Below are 18,420 nucleotides of genomic sequence, written 5' to 3'. Positions count from 1 at the left end.
TTATCATACTATGATAACAGTTATGATATACACGTGCCGTTACAGTGTGAGACGAATACAATTTAATAAATGCAAACTAAATCGACTTGGCGTCATAATAACACTTTAAAACCTAATAATATCAATATTAATTATTATTGAATTATTGAAATATTTTTCACAAACAAAGAACATTGCTGTCGTGACTCGTGACTTATAATTACTAGTTGAAGCCTGAAGGTATTATGAAACAACAGTCAACAAAATAGGTAATTAATGACGATTAACAAGAAGTTGGTACATTTTATGTGACTATAATTAGAAATAGTATAAACTATAATTATTATGAACTTGAGAATTTGAATTCAAATTTCAAAATACAAATTTAAAACAGGATTTTTTATTAATTGTTCTTACAGAAATCTAAAAATCTCAATAATAAAAAGATAAACACCAGTTTTTATTAATATATAAAGTTAAATTCTACTAAATTAAATATTTAAACCTAAAAATAACGATTTTAGTTACCTTTCGATGTTTTGTAATAAAAAAAAAAATATATTTTGTAGGGATGCGAACAATTTCGTTACTATAAGTAGGTAAATTATTGTATAGTGTATACAATACACAATGAAATGTTCAAAATATTTAGATTAATTTATAACACGATCCTATTCACATCATTCTACACGATATCTACGTGGCCACGTCAGTACTTAGCTATACATATAAAATATAAGTACTAAGTAGGTTTAACAACTATAGTTGATATATTAATTATCAAGTAATTATAATATAATAAATTCAATTTTTTTATTGAAAAACTCCCCCGGTTTTTTTGTTTTGTATACGTATACCTACCATTGATTATAAATAGTAGTATATATGTAATACATATATTATGTGTTACTTTGTAGTTTATTATTTGTATTTCTAAATACCGTTTTTCTTTAAATAAAAAAACTAATGATTTAGTGAAAATAATATTCTTAGAGTTTTTGATTTAACTTGTAGGTACCTATCGTTTAGATACCTACATTTTTTTAAAGTATAACTTGTATAGAGATAGGCATATTATTTTAAAATAAATTTTATAATTTATACCTATTTGATTTTAAATTTATTGAATAATTTTATATGTTCCCATCATTGTGGGTAGATATACTTACTACCATAATAGTTTTAAAAATCTATACCAACACAAGCTAAATTTTATCCGAACAATTACAAAAACCACAGTGAGTTATCTAACGTCAAGGTACAACATATTTGCTTACCTATGTTTGCATTGAACATAATTTAAAAACATTTTAAGTGTGTTATCCATGTGTGAATATGTGATGGGTGATGTGTAATAGGAAGGCACCTACATGATAATTGAATATAATACCAGTAATACCAGTATTACTTATACCTACTGTGACGCTTAATAAATATCATAAAGTTAAAACAGTTTTGTAATTATTATTAGCAAATACTGAAATACCAATGATTATTATTCAATGTTCACAAATTAGTGTTGTGATAACATTAATTTTTATATGATATCAACGAGAGTGAATAATGAGATACATTATGCACCTATTGGTTACCCATTGTTTTATGTATGAATAAATAGACGAATTATAAAACTCGGTTGATATTGAAAAATTAGGTCAACTAAAAACAACAACTGGCAAGGTAATTATAATTGCAATACGCAAAGTGCATCTATTTAACAATAGATATACGATAAAGCAAATGGTAACATAAGTGTAATAAGTAATATAAAAATTGAAAGTCCTTCGAAATATTATAAACAGGAAAAGACCTTGAAAAACAATATAGTATATAGGTGCGTGTGGTCCAAAATCGTAGACGGGTGAAATTGGACGAACAGCATGTGTTCGCCATTGTAAATATTTATAATCGAGTTGTTACTCATCACATCGTAATTTAAACAACATGAACTCTGCGGAAAAACAAAATATTAGTTTAAATTTATATATAATGCACATTGAACGTAGGTACAATTTATTATTGTTATTATAATTTAATTACATTATTTTACGCCGAAGAATATAATATCCGAGAGGATTTATTCAAACAAATGGGAATATACGTTTTTAAGCTTTTTCTTTTGCCAACAAAATTATCTAGGTTCATTGACTTGAATAAGTCTTAACTTTTAAGAATAAATATTTATGTAGAATTTGACGCAAATAGAAACAAAGTAAGTTGGGTTTTGATTACTAAGCATTGTAATAATTTATCAACGAATTACGTAGGTTTACGACCTATATTTGCGAATAGTAATTTAATTTTATAAATGTTTCGTGAAATTAGATAATTATAAGTACCTATAAAACATAGATATTTGAAATTTAATAAATATTTTACTTGCAATAATATGTCTCATAAAAACTAAATATAATTTTTAATAATTATTATTTGCACCATTTGATATTTAAGTTGTTGTTTTTATACATAGATATTTATAGCGAAGTATTTATATTTTATAAAATTCAATGTTGGAAAATTAAAAATTGTCAGTTTTACAGAAGTTTTTGCTCTGTGTTAATAAAATGAACATATTATGTTCTTTAGTATCACATTCCAAAATTGTTGTTTTATAATTGTCCACTATTGGAATGCGTGTTTTAGCTAGATATATTTGGAGACAATCCTGATAAACAATTTTGGAATATTACGATAAACTTTAAAAAACGGAGCGTCTGGAGACAACCCCCATAACCCCATATAAAATATAAGAAATTCAACGTAAAATGTTTAATCGCACAACGATCTCCATGATAACTAGCAAGTATATAAATTTAACTGGTAACTAATAAGGGTTTCTATACATCTCGGTTTATTCAAGAATTACACTTACCGGTTTTTGAATATAATGTCCTGATAAAGTGGATAAAGTGTTTCAGGATGCCAATTTCTTTGGAACTTCAATAATATTTATATTAAAATGTTTATTTAACATTTATAGTTAAAAAAAATAAATAAACAATATTGTTTTGTTAAATGATAAAATAATCAAGTTATAGATTACTTATTGATTCACTAACAAAATCTATAATATAATGAAATTATTTTATGGCTTAGTGACGATAACTATTGACGGATATACATTTATTATTATTTTCCCGTTCTTTTAAGATAATTTTTGTTGTAACTCATTGCTAATTGATAATTTTTTTGGTAAATAATTTCAATATATAAGTGTGTTAGTTTTAACTTTAAATTTAAAAATGCTGTAAGTCACAGAGCACTAGCTATTGTACTTAGAACTTATTAAAAAAATAGTGTTAAAACTAATGATTAATCCCGAAGGAGTGATAAGATTTTAACCGAAGAAATTTTTCAATAGTCAATAAAGTTTGTATTAACTTCAGTAAAATAAAATATGGCAAATCTACGACTATCTGCAGTATACCTATGTCATTTAATAATTTGTTGGCGCTCCTAGTGCTGTTAACAATAAAATTGAACTATCAACAAAGTATTTATTTGACTTTTTATTTAACTATTATTCTTTATGTATCTAAATAATATAGTTTCTTTACACTATTCGGAATCTAAAAATTATTTTACAAGGTTTTCTCAGTAATTGAATAGTTTGTAAATAAGTACCTACAACAATATTAGTACAATACTAAGTACTATTACTACTTACACTGAACACAGTTATTTTATTTCTGCTAAAAATGTTAATTGCATTTAATGATCAATAAATATATTGAATTATAATGTAATTCGGAATTTTAAATTTATTATATATTAAAAAATAGTATAACTAAGAATACTTATGTAAATCTCCGAGAATGTCAACTTTTGTATATCTAAAGTCCACATCGTATACATAATCTAATAATTCCACCCAGCTATAGCTAATACTATAAAATAATGGGTTATACTAACACTAATAACGGACATTGTGTACAACTTGAAGTTTTAATGGAACTAAATCAGTAATAAATTGGATAAAAACAAAAATATAAAAATATTAACTGTAACAGGTAAAATTTTCCAATATAATTTTTCATGATTAAAAAAATCTTCAATAACTGCCATATAATATAATATTATTAAACAATATTTATGCGGGACATTTCAAAGGCTGACGAACGATGATTAACACCAGTCAGCGTGCGTGTTTGTATCCACTGTGTACCTATAAAATATACATACCTAGTGTATAATAATATTATTAATAGGTATATTTTACATTGTTTTATAGTCAATGTGTAACTACTAACTACAACATGCTATCCAAGTGTGCATTGTATAGTTTAAAACGTATAATTATTATCACTAAAACTCGCACGTTGTGAAATTTGTAAAACATAAATTATCTATAATATAACTTAGAACTGTGCTATATTAACGCTAAATGTTAGTATCTATAGATATAAAATCGTTGGTGTACTAATCCGTGCTTAGCTAAAGATCTGGCTGTTCGTGACTACCGTGATCGCCGAAGTTTATACGGTCAAACTGCGGTCGTCCTGTCGTCATCATGACATACTCAAGACTATATTATGATATACGACGGCTAGTGACGACTATATAAAAGGTACATAATATCGTTTACAATATTTATATACTAAATATATAATATATTGTGCCAATAATCGTATAATATGTAAACGTTCCTACCCATATTATATTTATTTTAACTATCATAACAATATAACTACCTATATTATGCATAATATATACTTACCGCGAGATGTGGGTGATATCTAAGGGAGAGGGGTGGGGGAACTTGGACGAGTGCGTTTTTAATAAACGAATCGAGACGGAAAAGTGTGCGTTTAGTTGCATAACGTCTTTTGGAAATGACGCGCTGCCGCTCATGGTCGAAGCGTCTCCTACGGCAGTCGCAGGTACCCGAACCAGTCGCCGCCGCCGCCGTCTTGTGTTCGCTGCTGATTCTTCTTGTGCACGTCCCATCCACCAAGTCTTTCAGTATTTCGTGGTAGGTAGCTACAATTATTATGTTTTTAATTTTTTTTTTGTGTTTATATTTTCATAAAAAGTGAGAATAAATTTAAAATTACTACAAAAAGTTTTAATTATATTATAATTTATAACCAAGTCTTCGGCGTGTAGCCAACGACTAGCGTTTAGATACAATAATAAATAACAATATATAATCTATTTATTTTTTAAATTAACTATTAAGGCTTCAATAACAATGGTTATGAGCAGGGTTCGAATTTGATAACACTAACAAGTAATAAGTACGTGATATATAATATGACCGAAAAAACCTTAAAATATGCACTATTTATAATACGTTCTAAAAAAATAAAAAAAGTAAAAAAAAAAAATTGTAAATAAAATTATATTCGATTTGTTTATCTTTTATTAATTATTTTATTTTTTGAATTAATAACTATAGTCAATAATATAATCTTATGAATTATAAATTAATACATTTATAAAAAAAAAATCTAAAATGATCTTTGTAAACATTATTTGTATGCAACTATTCAAAAACAGATTTTAGAAATGTTTAATATTCGATATCACCAATATCATTTGATATGAAACAAAACTGTGGAAATTGTATGCAAGTATTTATCAATAATATTTTCCATTCATTAAAAAAGAGATTTGTGATTAACTAAAAGTACAAAATATTATTATGAATTTTGGCAAAAAATAGCACCAAAATTTCAAAAATAACACTAAAAATATAAAGTGCCTTAAATATGTAAAATAAAATAGCATTATGAAATTTCCTATTTAGAGTCCTTGATTCATAAAATAGATATACAGCTTACTCTGCTATTTTCATCTTTATCCTATAATAATTAGCAAGTACTATAAAATCTCAACCAGGTCATTAGCCTACTTTTAGATAAACATAATATAAGTTTGTTAACGAAATAAGAGGGAAAACATTTACATTATTTAAAGTTATTTACAGTACTTTTTTTAAGTTAATACTATTGAAAAATATATAAATTGTTTGAGTGTCTTCTTCATTAAGTGCTATTTGAAATAAAGTTGCGTTTATGCAGATTTCTTATGCTTTGGCGTAATCTACACACTAAGACACTTTGTAGTAGACTGTCAAAGAAAAAATTGTAGGTGTTAAAATAGTGGACATTTTCTATTTATGTATATGGTTGGAAAACCCCGAAAGCTTGAATAATTATTTAAGAGTACTGAGTAGATATTGTACTATTAAAAAGTTACATAGGTACTAACAACTATGTTTATATAAAATATACAAAAATGTTTGTAATATAAATGAGAAAACAATAAATGTATAGTTAACGTACTAAAAATATGTTTAAAATAATAGTTTCTATTTTAATTATACCAATTACCATGTTATAATGTTATTAATTAACTTATTAATGAAATATTATTGATATTATATAAATATGCTTTAAAGTCTTATTTAATTATTTTATTATAAAAATGAGTTCATGTATATCAAAAGTCCATAGATTGTGGACGCATTACTTAGGTTAACATTATTATTCATTACTTATATTATAATTCGTAGAAAATCAATTTTTTGCACATTTTAGTATATAATAAAAATATGATATATTATATTATTTTAATGTTAGGTTCAATTAAAAACAATTAAAAAATGTTAAGACTACAAACATTATAGCAGTCAATTAATTACTATCTAACTGAATAAGTTGAGCCCATTAATTATATGTACCATGCGTTGATGTGACCGGATAAAGTACCTACTCTATAAGTAGGTATTTACCTATTTAATACAATTAAATATCTACATTATTTATACGTTTTATACTAAATGATGTTAATATTATCATTGCTTATCAAAACGAAAAAGTTTGTACATGTTAAATATAACATTATGATTATAGGTATATAAGTACCTATTTAAGGTATATAAGTAACCTATATAACCTAATGTTTTACAAAAGGCATATAAAAAGAATAAAATGATTTCTATAAGTATTATTAAATTATAATATTATTAAGATTCACGATATTTCGATTAATTTCAGTAGTAAGTGCACAAATGTTTAATGGTTAACCATTAAGGTTACATTTGTACAGTGTTAAAGCTTTAAGTAGGTATCATAAATTATAATAAGTACCTAATTAAAATAATAATTCTTATGAAATTCAACCAAAATATTATGTTGTTATCAAATGTTCAATATCATGAACATTTTTATATCTACCTAATATTTTACTCATAATTATTTACTTTTTTTTTGTATTCACGGTTTTTATATTTTATTTTATGTTTAATTATTAATTTTAGTAGCAATCTGAAAGTGAATAACGTCCAAAAGTATAGTAATTACCATTTTTATTTTTATGAAAAAATAAATACTAAATGCAAAAAATTTGTAATCCTTTTTGTAGTTTTTCTGGTTTTATTCTATAATTAATATTATTTTTATTTGGTTAATTTATTAACTATACTTTTATATGGTATATGACGATTATTATTCAAGTGTATTTTTGAACATTTGCTACCTACAAACAAGTGTTTACCGATAGTGTTATGATTTTTTTTTACAAACGTACGTTTAATTTAATTTTCTATTAATTAATATTACTTTTTCCTATAGAGTGTTTCAATAATTAGACGATTTGTAAATTTGTTAAGTATAAATATCTAATTAAATGTATAATTTTCTTTATAACATTGCTAAGAATAACTGATTGTATATAGAAAGTCTTTGTATAACAACTTATCTTAGAAGACTTACAGACTAAGGAGTAAGGACTGGGTATTTGCCAGAAGGCGTAATACTATACTAAAAATTTGGTTATTTTGGCAGGATTTGTATATTTTCATAGTATTACAAATAATAATAATAATAATTATAATATACTTGTTAAATGATAAAGTCAAGCAATAAGTGTCAACATTAAAAATTATATAACGCATAAGATTGATAATACGATGATGACAAAATAAAGTTTTATTAAAACGGAACTGGGTCAGATTAATGAACTATGGACAAAATTATCAACTATTATTATATAATAAATAATAATGTCACGAAAAAACAAAATACTTTGGACTATGCCGCAACACACAAAAGAACGTATCCGTTGTAAAACGGTAAGTGTGTAACTATATAGGTAGTATATTAACAATTAAATATTAAAAACTAATAATAGGTACGCAATAAAAAATATAACATATACTGTCATTACAAATTTATATTGACATATATCATATTTTAATATGTGCCTATACTTTGGAGTACTTACTTTCACCATTTAATGTATATGTTGTAAAATTTTGTTTTCATTTTATACAATGTAGCAAGCTCTTGAAATATTATATATGTATTAAAAAAATATACATATTATCATATGCATGTATTTATGTAGTATTATACGTCTGTGTAAATTACAAAATTATATGTAGGAGTAACAATAACCGCGTATATAGCATGTTATAATCCCTAAAAACGATGATAAGAATGATAAAATACGAGCGAATTAAAAATATTGACCATATAATTTTATATTTGTGGTTTGCACTCTACGACAGTACGACCTGACCTCGTCAAGTTCATGAACACAAAGAGACGCGTGAGAGTCAAGATTCGCAATTTACAATTTCCTACTATAATTACTTAAAATCGTGTACACTTTCACTGGGAGCGCCGTCGCATTACTGTGTAAAATTCTCATGTTTCTTCTTCAATACTACGTTTACGATTACATTTCTTTTAATTGTCAGAATTCTAGCCAATCGCGAATTAAATAATTAAAGACGAACCCGTTATTTTGTTTTATACAAAATTAATAATTAAATTACCTACGTATACACGACTTTATATGCATATTAAGTGGCGAAAACATTTTTTAAATTTTTTATTATAGCGTGTTGCAATAGTAATTTAATAGAAATTTTACTTTTATTAATTATATACCTACTTACGAAGTATTGATTATTATTAATAATTTATATATTTATGTAAACAAAAAACGTATATTTACATTTTTGCTCCAAATTAAAAATTAAAATATTGAATGAAATTCATCCTTTTAATAAAGAGTTATTAAGAGTATATTATCTTATTCACATAAAATCTGAGTGGGTTTAAAAGTTTTAAACAATTCTGGGAGGGCTAACCTATGTGACCTAACCTAACCCGGGGTACAACATCCTGTTAGTAATAAAAAAAATGTCATAACTCATAATACTAATTAAGTTTTTTATTTATCATAGGTATAGCATCATCATTTATCATATATTATGTTAATACATAGTATTTGTTCATAGATAAAAATATAGAAATATTTTGCTTCATTAAAGATTGTTTGACTATAAATTAATAAGTAAAATATTTTAAAGTAAAAAATAATATTATGTTTTTTTCAAAAATAAGAATAATAAAAAATAAATAAATTGAATTAAACACAATATTATAAGTATAAATGTTTTGTGGTAAGTGTATCATGTTATAGTATGGTTGATATTATTTAATTTTTGTTTTTTATTTTTACATCTCAAGCGAAACAATAATTTAACGCTAGGTTTATGGTTTAGTATTTTTTTTTTTTTTAGTATCTATGTTACATTAAATAATATAGAATCGTAGTATACCTACGTTTTTTTTAACACGGAAATTCATTAAATACCTAATTGTTACAATTATTTATTATAGTAAAAAAAAATAACGTTATATATTATACTATTACAACATTATTTGTTATACAATTACAATATTGTATAATTAAATGAAATATTATCCTGCATTCGTAATGGATAATGTATACTACCTATATAGTTTTAACTTTTAATTTCAAAAATTGATAAGGTTGTAACGATCTAATAAATCAATAAAAATCTATCTAATAAATTTATTCAATTGTAAATAATTATAAATAATTCGAAAAATGTAAAACTGTTATAAAATAAATATTAAAGATATTAATAAATTATTTGTTAAAAACATTATATCAGTAAACATTAATATACATATATTATTATCACATTTTAAATACTTAATGTTTTAAAAATTATGTAAAATCCTTTTCAATTTGTTTTAATAATTGATTAACGACATCATAACGTATATTATTATCCTCATTTTTTTGGTCCAAAGAATATTATTTCTGTTCAAATGATAGAGTTCACCTTGAATCCTGACACATCACGTGTTCAATATTTCTATGACATAATAATTAATAATATAATATGTTTGTATCGAGTAATATTTCGCAATGATGAATATAATGTTTTACATTTTTTTTCTAGTTTAACAATAAGTAAGTTGTTAAAATAATATATGTTATTTTAGAAATGGATTACTTTAATTCATAGGTTGAAAAATTATCTTTTAATAATTTCTATAATTCAGTTTCAGTTTATAATTATAAAAAAAAAAAAAAAACTTACATAACTTAGATTGACTCAATACCTATCAATATTATGTTACCTAATAACAAAAATAATACGTTTTTGAAGTAAATTATAACATGCTTTGAGCTTAAGTTTGATTATTAAAACATAATAAATAAACAATTATTTTTAATATAATTTATAACTTGATCTCAAAAAAAAAAATTAATAGCTGATATTATCGTAAAGTTGTGTTATAAAAAATCACAAAAGTTGAAAATATAAAAAATATTGTTACCTGTTAATATAACACATTTTTAAAATGATATTGACAATATTGTTTGTTAATAGTTTTTAATTTTATAATACATATCGTAGGTACGTGTGTAGATCGATATTAAAATTGTTTTGATAATAAAATTCATCTTATAATATTAACGAAGTATTATAATACTTAATATTTTTTCTTTAAATCAATAAACTTTTTAACATCATATTTATTGACTTTTAAAACCATAATTGAAAAAAAGAAAATAAAGTTCACTCAAAGTATTATTCGATACAGTAATATTTACAATACAATATTACAAGATCAAACAGGCCATTTAATACCATTAATTAATAAGTTAGTATTAAATATCCTTAATATAATTTTATATTATATCAACCATAGATTCCCAAACTTTTTATTGTACCACCCATTTTGGGAGTTTTTTAAAATTTTGCAACCCACTATAACAATTAATGATTTTTTTTTAGTGAATCAGTTACTTTGCTTATAACAAAAATTGTATACAGATAGATTTTATCAATATATACAATATTGTTTAAATTTTTATTATAAAAATATAGCAAGACACTCATCAACAATATAATCACGACCCACAGTTTGGGAACCTCTGAATTCTAAACCATGAAATTTCTATTAGAAATAAATTTAGGTCCTTTTAATCTATTAAAACGTCGCGATGTCTGTATTTTGTCCATTGTGTTTCGTAATACATCTAAATTTTTGTTAACTAGGTGAACGAGAATAGAATGCTAATACAATTTAAATTACTTTACCATATTTTTATATGCATAGGTTGTTTGACGATAGCACGTACAGAGGAATTTTGTATCCTAAGTACGACGACGACTATACATCGTCGATAGACGAAGCAGATGTGTACAACGACGTGTTAGACGAGTTTCGAGTATACTGGAACGTGCCTACGTTTCAGTGTCACAAGTTCGGGTACAAATTCAATGAAGTAGCCGAATGGGGCATACAACAAAACATCGACGATAACTTTCGTGGGGACAAGATCAGTTTGCTCTATGATCCGGGACTGTTCCCGGCCCTAATGCAAGGTGGTGGTTCCCGGAGCGATCATGTAATTAGGAACGGTGGTGTGCCTCACGAGGGCAATCTTACCAAGCATCTGGAATTATTTACAAGAGACCTAGTCACCAAGCTAATACCAGATCCAAATTTTTCGGGTGAGTAATCACTGAGCAAATAAATAACAACAATAAGCATTTATTATTATGAAAAACAGAAGTTTCGCATAATATTATGTATCCATACTATTGCAGATGTCTTGTATCCATTTTAGGACTATTAAAATGTTTTCAAATTTATTTACAAAAAATGATATGATACGATTTGGATTTATAAAAGTAATTTCATTATACAGTCAAATAAATAACGAATTACACAAAAACAATACTCGCCTAATGCCCTAATTATCAATCTATTTATATGTACGAAGATAATATTATAATGTAATTTAATCAATAGGTATTAAAAATTACCCTTCTTAACATATTACAAATTACTCTATAAACAATGAAGTAAAATACCTAATAATAATACTATTTTATAAAATAAATATATAAATAGTATATAATTATATAATACAAGTTATAATTTATAAATTTATAAAATATACCTAATAAGTAATAAGTTATTTATTTTTGATTACTTGTGTCTATAGGATTAGCTATTATTGATTTTGAACACTGGCGTCCTATGTATGAAGAAAATTTTGGATCATTATCACTATATAAAGATTATTCCATGGAAATTGAGAAATATAACCATCCTCTTTGGCAAAAAGAAGATCTCCAAAGAGAGGTATGTATCTTTATAACCTTAATAAAATAATTTTGATGTTTTTATTTTGCTATATTGTGTTTTGAAGATAATTCTATTTAAAATGTATTAGATAACATTTCAATTTCTAATGACTAATTAAATTAAAGTAGATTATTACCGTTAGCACTAGTTATTGCTATAGAATAAAATACATATTATATTATGTATTCATAATCTAACTACTTTCATTAGACATTATTTTGTTACTATTTTATCAACATTGTTGATTAAAAAAATATGATAGAAACTAGAAATGTTAAAATATTTTTTAGGCTTCGAGAAAATTTGAAAAAGCAGCTACACAGTTCCTAAAACGTACTCTTCAAGTAGCAAAGTCATTAAGACCAAATGCTAATTGGGGATATTATGGATATCCATTTTGTTTCAATTACACACCAAAGAATGATCAAGCAAAATGTTCATCAAACGTGATGAAGAATAATGAAAAGTAATGTACACAAATACGAAATATATAATATTAATTTATCAAACAATTGTTCTTCAAAAAATCTCATAAATCTATTAAATTATTAATAAAATTATCATTTTAAACTATCAATAGGAATATCTTAATAAGTGATATTGTATAACATATTACATTTTAATGCACAAATAATTATAATGGAATATTTATCCACCTCTCTTAAGTTTATTTTTAAGGGATAAAAATGCATAATTTTTAAAGTAGTTTTATAGCAATAAAAGCCTAAATACAATATTAAACACAATGTACATAGTTGTGAATCTATAATTCTTCGTACTCTACTCTAAAGTGTATAAATATATTGTTATTGCATCATGTATATAAAAGAAACAAGTTTAAATAATAATTTAAACAAATAATATTTCTTTGTACCTACTGAGATTTATATTTATGAAGTAATCTTAGTATATTATATAAAATTATATAATATATATATATTATATATATATCAAATATTTGTGAATTATAATTAATAACCTCAGTATATTTGGAGTTTATTCATTTTTGTAAATGATAAATGTCAATTATTTGAAAGTTGGTATAAATGAAAAGAAAAATGCACAATGAAATTTAAGTTACAGCGCAACAACGATATTAATTTACAATGCGTATATAAAATAAACTCTTTTCAAAGCCATGAATCAATTGTAGAGATGTAGGTATAGAATGCGTTTACGTATAATATAATGCCTACTCTCATTTTTTAAAAATAAAATATTATTTAGTGATTAGTGAACAAACGCTAACAGATATTGAAAAGGAAATATTTTAAAAAAATTGATAGTAAATGGATCTGGAAAGATTCAGGATAAGAAAAAATGACTATCTGTGACAGATATACTGAATCTTAGAAAATGAATTCGATTAATTAAATGTTATTAATAGTCAAACCATGTACAGAGAATAGACGGATGTCTAAAAAGGACATTAGTAAATTATTTAATGGAAAATCTAGAGTAAAACCACGTCAGTTGTGGTATGATGCAAGGTTTAAAGAGAGATTTAAAAAGATAGACGTGCATTAGGATATATCACCGATGAAATAGAAACAGTAGGAAGATATTAAATTTAACAGAAAATTACTTAAATGGCCTGCTCTAGACTTAAGAGGAAAAATCAGAGAATTTTATTAATTTACAAAAGGTGCACAATATTTTTTCTTCATTATCCGGTTTGTTTAAATCTATATTATTTGATTTATATACTTCAGTTATAATGTTTAATTTATGAATAATAAATTTGTTATAATAAGATTACAAGAATAATTAAATTAACCGATAAGTAAAGTAAAATAGTTCAATGCACACGTTTTATAATCACTATAATTGTAATTAATTATAACATGACTTAATACTTATTGCTATAATTATCATAGCTATGTTTATAGCATTTATACTATTTAATTAAAAATAATTTCTTTTTTCCAACTAAAAATATTATGTTACAACCGAGTTTTTCAGTAAATTAAAGAGTAAAGACATCCTTTTCCTTTTATTTTTTTTTTACAATAGGTACAAAGATTTCTTATTAATTATTAAAATTATACACGATTAACTGCTGACTATTAAAAACTGTTTTTATGAACTACTATAATAAGCACGTTTAAATATGGAAAATATTGAACTATAGTAGTTATTGTTATTAAAAATCTAAATATACTTATCGTAAAATAATATTTATTCATTGTGACTTAAAGAAGTGACATGATAGGTAAATTAAAATGTTTTTACTGTTTTTAGAGCCCAATAATTAAAGGTAATTATTAAAAATAAATATTTATTCTAAATTATTTCACTAAAAGTTAAAATACTGATACAACTTAAAATAAAGAAAAATAGGTTGGAATAAAGTCGGTGACTAAATGAATACAATTTTAGTTTAATTGGTATTCATGGTTAAGTAAAAGCCGTTGATATCAGTTAACACATTGCACATAATATTATAACCAATAAGTAGTCAGAATTTCAAAGACCCACAAAAAATTGTATAGGTTAATCATTAATCATAAATACCTAATAGGTACTTAGAAATATTAGAAACATTAATCTTTAATACAATACATAGAAATACATAATATTAAATTACTAATATTCCTTCGATGAATTATTTAATTATTTGTATATTTGAACTTAATAATTTTTTTTTTTTTTTTGAAAATGATTATTTTTGTGATAAATGTTATTTTTAAAAAAGAATATAATACTTTTAAACATTGTATTCAATTTTTTAATGTCTCGAGTATAAAAAAAATATTCTTCGAGTACCTTAAAATTATAAGTTGTATGATAGGTACCTATTATTTAAGAAAAGTAATGACTAAAATTAAAAAAAAAAACTAAAAATGTTGATAATATTTAAAAATTGTTTCATAATGATTTTTAATTCTGTAAATAAAAAATATTAATACTTTTTGAGATAATAAGTGATTTCAACTATGATCACACTATATAGTATATTCTAACATTTAATTGAAAATAATCTATTATTATTAATAGTTTAATATTTTAATTTTAGTCACAGGTAGCTGTGACATAAGATATGAATATAAAATAATAATTTTTTTATCTAATAATATGTAGGTATTTTAATTTAAAATTGTTGTTATATTATAATAAGTAGAGAAAAATGTAAAATGATGTGCAATAATTGCCTGTTATTTATTAAATGTATTATTTATTTTCATAGATCAAAATGGTTATTTGAAGAAAGCACAGCTATTTATCCATCTTTATATTTTAAATACGAAAATATGAGTTCAGAAAAGAGAGCTAAGTTTATGCAAGGCAGAATGGTGGAAGCAATACGTGTAGGGAAAATGAGCAATTCAAAAAAATTTGTTTATCCATACACATGGATTAAATATTATGACACAAAACAATTTGTAGAGAAGGTAAATATAATTTTAGGATACAATATTATAGTTTCCAATGAACCAACAATAATATATTCTAACATAATCTAATGAAGATTAAATTTAAAAAATATTTAAATAATAAAATACTGATTTTAAGAATAAATTATATTAAATTATAATGTTAAATATGCATACAAATAATGGAATTAAACTCACTTTCATTACGTATTCTGATATTCAACCAAAAAATCCATAACAGATAATACTCATTATTTTACAAATTCAAGTTTCACAATGATATAAGGATAAAATTTAAAAAAAAAACATTAATATTACTAAAAAAAATATCGAATATACTTGGCAAGTGAAGAATATATTATGAAGTCTATATCATGTTGAGTAGGCCGCTTGAGTAAGTGTATAATTATTTCAAAATATTTCAATAATTTATTCATGAATTCTAAAACAACGATTTTATATAATACTTAAATTCCAGTTTTTCAATTTTACTGAAAATATGTGTTAATCATATGTGAAATATTGAAACAAAAATCGTTTACTTAAAAACAAACAGTAAAAATAAATTCCTATGACTTCTTACCAAAACCGATGTTATAGATTATATTAGGAGAATCATTTTTTTATTTATAAAAAATGAAATACAATACAAATTTAAAAACATGAATATTAATTTAATACATTTTTTCGCTCAATATGAATATTCCATCAAGATGAAAATGCTTAATAGCATACTCATGTTTTTAATTGTTTTATAATAGTTATTGAATTGTTTTCACTCTTAAATGTACATTATATTTATATCGTATTTAAATTTTCTTCAGATTTAAAATCTAACACGAAAATAAATAATGTTATAATACTTGAATTTTGTTAAATGCATCATGACTATTGTATTGTATATACATGTTAAGGGGTTTTATATAGGCAATTTAATAAAAGGTATTAATATAATAATATTTAAAATAATATAATAGTATAAATGTACACATTTAATTTTTTTGTTGTTTGGTAGTTATTAAATTAAATACAACTATATGCCGCTGATTAATTTAGTTTTTACTTTATCAACAGTAGTATAAACTAATAAGTAATGAGTAATTACTATTGTAATAATATTTTGTATTATTTTAATATTATAATATCAAATTTGTAAATAGTATAGGTATAGCGAAAATTGAATAGTATCATAAAAACATGTGCTTTTTTATGTTATTTTTTCGAAGCACAAAATTGTGATATGGTCTCTGTGAAAAATAAACTGTAAAACCAATTAGCTTATTTAATTGTAACTTAAATAAAATAATAAATTAAGAAAAGAACTTATTTCATTTATGATATTATTAAAAAAATAAAAATCTCAAATTAAATTAAATTAAAAAAAAAAAAAACAATTCAATATATTCTTAGATTAACTTAGAAATAATACAGAGTATATAATATGAATAACCAAAGAAGAAACCAACGTTGTATTCACAATGTATACTATGATAAAATATGATTTTTATTAGGTAGGTGAGTAGTAATATTAGTCCTTTAGATAGTATTATATAATTCAAATTAAATCAATCTTTAGGAAAAAGTTTTATTTTTTTAAAGAGATTAATGATGAGTTTTTCTTCATTTCCTTGGATCATATATTTTATGGGTTATAATTATAATATATTGGAGTTGCTAAGACCGCGGTCATTAGTTAGCCGCAGTGTCAAATCTGTGCGATGAAAGGGAAAATAGGGTAATATTGGAAACCAAATATAATATTATTACTTATTTTCACTTAAGAACTTTTTTTATATATTTATTTAGTAATCACAGCTATTTTGTAGTTTAGTATCATTTAACTTGAATTGTAAAGTTTTAATTTTAATAAAAATAGTATTGTAACCTTTATCAACTCATCTTTAAGCGATAGTTCACATACATACTCGTATGTGTAGAACCTTTAACTACGGTTTTGACATCCTGTTTCTTTTCAACAAATCTAAACATTAATTTATGGATTCATCACTTCAGGGTAGTTAAACATTCGAAGATTACGTTAATATAATACATAACTTATCACTTTTATCGCGTTTTCATCTAATTTTATCCTAATGCTTTTATTATTTTTTTATTTTCAGGCCGATCTGTTGAACTCGTTTTCAATACCGAAGAAAAACGACGCGTCCGGCGTGATAATTTGGGGAGCCTCCAACGACGTTAACAGTGAAAAGAAATGCAAAGCAATGCACAACTATTTGACTGGAGTTATCGGGCCCACACTCAAAACGTTTTACAAGAGCAACAGGAAAGCGGTGAAAAGAAAAAGAAGAGCGAAAGTCGACAGTATATTCGATTACTTCATATAATGTCGAAATTGAATTAATTTAAGAAGCCATCCAAAGTTTTATATTTTGGTGTTATATAATTAATGTATTCACACTTAGTGCATACTAAGCATAGTATTTATAAACACCACAGAGTTACCTAGATTTGTAAACGAAATATTATGATTTGATTACAGTCTTGAACTATAATTTTATCATATCATTATATTGTTATATGTACATACGTACTATATAGTTATACGCGTTATATTAACTTATTATAAATTATTTATTGTGTTGAAATTAAAGCTAAAGTATAATTTA

At 23.8% G+C, this 18,420-nt stretch overlaps 1 protein-coding gene across 1 annotated transcript; it reads left to right on the top strand.

The window, feature by feature from the left end:
• Positions 1-4,776: 4,776 nt before the first annotated feature.
• LOC114123047 (hyaluronidase-like) lies at positions 4,777-18,420 on the top strand. The gene is made up of 6 exons (XM_027985896.2): positions 4,777-4,951; positions 11,379-11,776; positions 12,274-12,413; positions 12,707-12,882; positions 15,604-15,808; positions 17,911-18,420. The coding sequence occupies exons 1-6, from the start codon at positions 4,812-4,814 to the stop codon at positions 18,136-18,138; spliced, it is 1,287 nt and encodes a 428-aa protein (XP_027841697.2). The 5' UTR covers positions 4,777-4,811; the 3' UTR covers positions 18,139-18,420.

This window comes from Aphis gossypii, chromosome 2 (genome assembly GCF_020184175.1).
Source record: "Aphis gossypii isolate Hap1 chromosome 2, ASM2018417v2, whole genome shotgun sequence".
NCBI classification, from domain to species: Eukaryota; Metazoa; Arthropoda; class Insecta; order Hemiptera; family Aphididae; genus Aphis; species Aphis gossypii.
This window is presented reverse-complemented; position numbering and strand designations above follow the sequence as displayed.